The sequence below is a fragment of the Anoplopoma fimbria genome, chromosome 13 (genome assembly GCF_027596085.1).
Source record: "Anoplopoma fimbria isolate UVic2021 breed Golden Eagle Sablefish chromosome 13, Afim_UVic_2022, whole genome shotgun sequence".
Taxonomy (NCBI): domain Eukaryota; kingdom Metazoa; phylum Chordata; class Actinopteri; order Perciformes; family Anoplopomatidae; genus Anoplopoma; species Anoplopoma fimbria.
The window spans coordinates 4,127,175-4,132,524 of NC_072461.1; the positions used below are offsets into that span (position 1 = coordinate 4,127,175).

General features: G+C 41.6%; 1 protein-coding gene across 2 annotated transcripts in view; it reads right to left on the minus strand.

The window, feature by feature from the left end:
- Positions 1 to 236: 236 nt before the first annotated feature.
- pik3ip1 (phosphoinositide-3-kinase interacting protein 1) overlaps positions 237 to 5,350 on the minus strand; it is a 6,437-nt gene continuing 1,323 nt past the window's right edge. The window contains exons 4-6 of one of the 2 annotated variants that reach the window (XM_054610929.1): positions 4,236 to 4,421; positions 4,017 to 4,095; positions 237 to 1,970 (exon numbers count right to left, since the gene is read on the minus strand). In XM_054610929.1, coding sequence (XP_054466904.1) covers positions 1,754 to 1,970; positions 4,017 to 4,095; positions 4,236 to 4,421 — 482 coding nt within the window. In that variant the 3' untranslated portion in view covers positions 237 to 1,753. Of the gene's footprint in view, positions 1,971 to 4,016; positions 4,096 to 4,235; positions 4,425 to 5,350 lie in introns of both variants that reach the window. The other variant, XM_054610928.1, reaches the window with a different exon arrangement.

Sequence of the window (5,350 nt, forward strand, 5' to 3'; positions counted from 1 at the left end):
TCTCCCGGTCCTACTTGTACTTCTTACCTTATAATATTAACCTACTTTCTCAGGTGACTCCAATGACTGAAGTATGTGTTTAAGAATGGCCAACAGAGGGAGCTGGTACAAAAAAGTTCCTACTGTGAACAAACTTTGAATAACAAGACATTCGTCTATCCGTGATGCAGTATTATGTTGTTCTCCCTCTATCATTTTAAAGGTATTGATTACATCACATCATAGTGTCTGAGTTTGATGTTTTATTTCAGTCTCAGCAGTGAAAATCTGCATTCATACAAGTACTAAAGTCAAATGCTGAACAACAGTATTTTGAACATGTTGCTTATATGAAGAAATAAAAGAAATGACATTCAGCACACAGACACTTAAAATAATGGAGCAGCAGTAACCAAAGATTACCAGTGATGCGGTTCCAGCAATAATCACAAAACTAGATCATGTGGAGTGACGGAGTGATAACAAACAAACTGGCAACACACTAGGAAGTCACGGTGCATCATGTGTAGCAAAATCTTCTGTGTATGACTATATTTATCACCAGGCAGGTATTTTCTTAAATGTCTTCTTCAATCAGTAGTTCTACTTTGTAGGATGCATAAATATGGCCCCTGAATACAAACATACAGCAGGTAACCATGTGCATGCACTGATGTTTTTGAATTAACAGAAAACTTTGGACCGTTTCTATTCTTCTTCATCGATCTCTCTATCCTGAAGCGTCAAGTGCAAAACTCAACTATCTGAATCTAATCACCTGGCTCCCCCTCAACTCACTCGCTGTCCTGCTCTGCTAAAACGGACCTTTTCTTGACTTTTTTTCTGTCCAGTGTCGTCCTGAGGACGATCTACTGTCTCTCATGCTTCCTGAGAGCACTCTGTATATTTCCTGTCACTCCTTAACCTGTGGAAGAAAAAGGGCAAGTCCTCTATCAAGTCTGCTGATGACCTGACCGCCCGTCATGCTTTGTAACTACATAAGTCTGTCAGTCGAGTACAAAGAGAAAAAACAATTCATCCAGGTTAAAATGAACAAATACATTCAGAAGTATCATGCTAAGGCAGACTTGGAGGCCTCCTTTGTCTTTAGTGGGCCGGTTTTACCTCATTTTCCCTCACCCTGTCTCAGAGGAGGATATTTTTGGACACATCTGTGTCGCCAGCGTGTCTCCAAGACAAAGCAGTCTTTTTTACATACAAGTTTCTTATCTGTGTCTCCCTCGGCACAGCCAACAGGTCAATACAAGTGAAACCTCATGTGGAGAGCACTGTCTCCACATGGAAACATACTAAAAAACCAAAAGCTATGAACCCCCATTCCAAACACTACCTCTTCATAAAGAATTGGTTTCATTAAACACCAATATAAACACTGGCAAGTCCATTAGACTAGATATTCATTCTGTTATTTAAGGGGACAGCGCATGACCTTATTTTCTTTGCTATCAAATGTAGCAAAAGTGATTATTAAAGACTTCATGTCATATCTTCATTAACAACCGATTCACCACAAAGGTTTCGAGTTGTTCCGATTGTGTCCACGGCTTATTCTGTTTGTGCCTCCGATGTATAAAATCTAATGAAGAGGGGATACAAAAGACACAGCATTCAGTCTTTGGAGCGATCACTGCTCCCTTACTCCTTTTAAAACAGAGGTTACTCAGGGAGGCAGAAGGGAGAAACCAAGATGTAAAGAAGTGCTTTGGTCCACAAAAATGTAACACAGTCCTGCGTCTGAGGACTACACGCCTTCTCACGCTCCGGGGGTAACGGCTTGCTGGCCCATGAGAGGGTCCCCGCCCTCCACGCCATCCAAGACGGGGGTCATCTCGTGCTCTGCTGTGATCACGATGGTGTTCTCATCCACCAGCTCACAGGTGGGGTTGGAGAAAGCCGACAGGGGCAGCGTGATCCTCTGCATCTCGCGCTCGTACACTCGCTGCTCATGCTGCTTCTTTAAGTCCCGAGCCCTAAACACAAACGGCAGAGATTAATTATGTTTACCAATAATGACTGCACACATACAAGTAGTCATGTGATCTAATGTTAATTAAATAATATCGACTGTAATGGCTTAAATCATTCCTCTTAGCTAGATATCAAAGCTATCATGCAAATTTAATATTAGTTTTGAGTCTTTTATTGCTGTTACAATAATAGAAAATAGCTACCATAGTGAGGACTTCTGGTAGTCATGTGGCTGATACTATGTACAGCAGCATAAATCTAAATAGTCGCGATAAGGAGCGTCAGATAACATGATGTATGTAGATAACAGCGCCTGTTATGACAAGTGCCGGGTCAGCAGCGAAGGCAAGGGACAGATGGTGAGAGGGAACAGATAGCTGACAATCTGGCGAGGAGCGTATCTTCTCTAAGGCGACACAGTGATGCTTTCTACTGATCTGGAGCCAAAACACGACAATATACCAAACACTTCCTACCCGCATGCTTCACTGCAGCATACTCTGCAACTCTGTACCACCACCAATGATTCTTTACCCTAGTGTTGTGGGTGTTTTTTTTGCTTTATTGTCCAGAATTAGTTGAAAAGATTAATACCACTTTCATGCGCGCTGTGCAGCGAGTTGGCTTAGCTTAGCACAAAGACTGGAAACAGATTGAAACAGCTAGTATAAAAAAAAACAGGGTGTTATTTAACAGACTGTTTCCTGGTTGGAACCAGAAACTTCCTGGAGCTGGTTGGCTGGCAAACTACCCCGGCTAGCTGATTCCCCACTGTTTTCAGTGTTTGTGCTAAGCTAAGCTAATTATCTGCTGGCCTCAGCTACATATTTAACAGGCAGATATGAGAGAGGTTTTAATCTTCTCATCCAATTCTCAGCAATGAAGAGACTAAGCAAATTTAAATGTTAAAAGACTGATTACTGCACAACAATATGATATATTTTGAAGTCTGGCATAGATTCCATACACTATTTTGTCTGTGTGTGTGTGTGTTTGTGTGTGTGTGTGTGTGTGTGTGTGTGTGTGTGTGTGTGTGTGTGTGTGTGTGTGTGTGTGTGTGTGTGTGTGTGTGTGTGTGTGTGTGTGTGTGTGTGTGTGTGAGTGTGTGTGAGTGTGGGAAGCCTGCATGGGATCTGTGTCCTTGTCAGAACAATACCAACTCCTGCTGGTTGGTCAAGAGCTTGTTCCCAATTGGAGTATAGTATGAATGTTTGCTTGCATTGTACCCACTCTGGCCAGGAGAAGTCTAGAGTGAAAAGAGTCCCATTGGAGGGGCAAAACGAATTTCTAAGATGATGGGCATGCTTGCCACACACCTTTCACATTATTAAAGTGACGTCACTATACGCTGAGGGCAGGTTTAAACCCTCTGACATAACATGCTGCTACTCCTTTAATAATAAGCACCTCCTAAAATAGAAAACAAAGACAGGGGCACCACTAATCCGATTTGACAGCCAAACACAGACCTGTGAGGGCATTTTGTGCTGTGCCAAAGGGAATCACAACATCGGGGCCATCACTTTGCACATTACATAACTGCAATGAATGTGCAGGCGTCTCCATCCAATGCAACCCTGTCTTTTTTTCAAGAATATTAAATAAGATGATGCTTTAAATAGACTGCAGGCATTTCACGTCCTGTTTCTCCCCACGTTTTGTTGTGGTTGTTGTGTGATAAAAGCATTTAAATTCCTGCCAAGCAGAACAACAGAGAGCATCATTGGGGAACTGCAAATAAACATGCATGCTATCACGTGTTTTTACTAATCATAATGGCATGTCTCCTGCACATCTTAAAGTTTTGAACAACACTACATGTTTCAGTGGAAACAGGAAGCCACAAGAAGCTTTGAAGCATCTCATTTTGGTTTTGTGTCACAGTTACAGCAGACGTGCACAATGTAATGATGACATCCTGGAACAGATTAAATGCCTCTTCAAAGAGAAAGAAAAATGAAATGCTCTACATTAGGTCTTCTTCATCAAATTCCTCTAAGACTGGACCAAATGATTGATGATGATGACGATGTGATTTTGATACTGACCTCTTATAGAAGTAGCCGAATGTGATGCCTACTCCAAGGATGATTATAATCGCCATCATGAGGATGCCGATGACGTAGCCTGAAAAACAAAAGAACAACACAAAAAGTTAGAAAATGAGCATACAAACTGAACACAAAGACATTTTGTTCATGTAGCAATGACACATGAAGATGAATTAAAACCAACATCATATATATATATATTTTATACCAACATACCGAGCGTGCCAAGGTCCTTTTTCGCTTTGGGTCCTGTGCGAACTCGCTGGCTGATTCCCATCACTGGCTGTGCAGCAGCAACTCCTCCCTGAGAGGCCCCCGCCTTGGCCGGTTGAAAGCTCTCAGTGGAGGGAATGGTTCCTGTTGGCTTGAGGGTTTCGGCCACTGCTGGTTCAATAGAGGCTTCTTCTAAAGACACAAATGACCAATGTCAGTGTTAAACAACAGTTAAATGAGTTTTAACTGGGAATGCTCTGAGTTGTTCTACTGCTGATGTACTGCCAATGAAAGCCAAATCATTTCAACCAGAACCTGTAATTCTGAACTGTTACCACTCAGTTTTTTTGCATTAATGTGATGAAGCACATTCATTTGTCAGTTACTGAATCTGCTGAATTAGCCTGAAAGGTGTTGTATGTGAGTAAATTTTGTTTAACGTTGCGTTGACCTGCATGCTTTTTTAAATATGTGCCAGGCATAAACAGGCTCCGCATGCTCGACTCTGTCTCAGGAGACAGGAAGGTTCAGCTGGCAGCTGTTAACATCTGCTCTTTAACTCCTCTTCGATTTCCTCCACACATGTTGTTGTTTTCAACTCATGAGTTAAAGGGCATGATGTCATAAATTGAAGCAGCCAATTAGCTGCTGTATCCAAGCGAAGACTTTTCCTCTCTGCCAATGAGCTAAGGTTGGGGCGTGGTCAACGGCTTTCCTCAAACTGAACTTTATGACATGACTGCAAGGCTTTGTTATTGTGTGACTAGGTTTGGCTTCGGAGTCAAGATGGAAAACAAAGAGCAAAGTAGACGAAACTTCTCTCTGTGGTTTAATCCTGACCAACTGACCTACTGCAGACTAATACAGTAAACTGGGAAAATACATGTTGCCAGTAATCCATCAAGACCTTTTAAAAAACTTTTGGGTTAACCCATAAAAGTTAATAATTTGACTGCATCCTCTCTCATTAAGCTATCTTTTTGTGTTGACCTATTAGAACATTTAAAAATGTCACCTCATTAATTCTCCCTGGTTTAACCCACTTCTTAAAATCATGAGAGCTATAGAAGAAAGAGAAAGTAATTGAATCAAGAGAGCAGACTGAAAAATCTCAGACC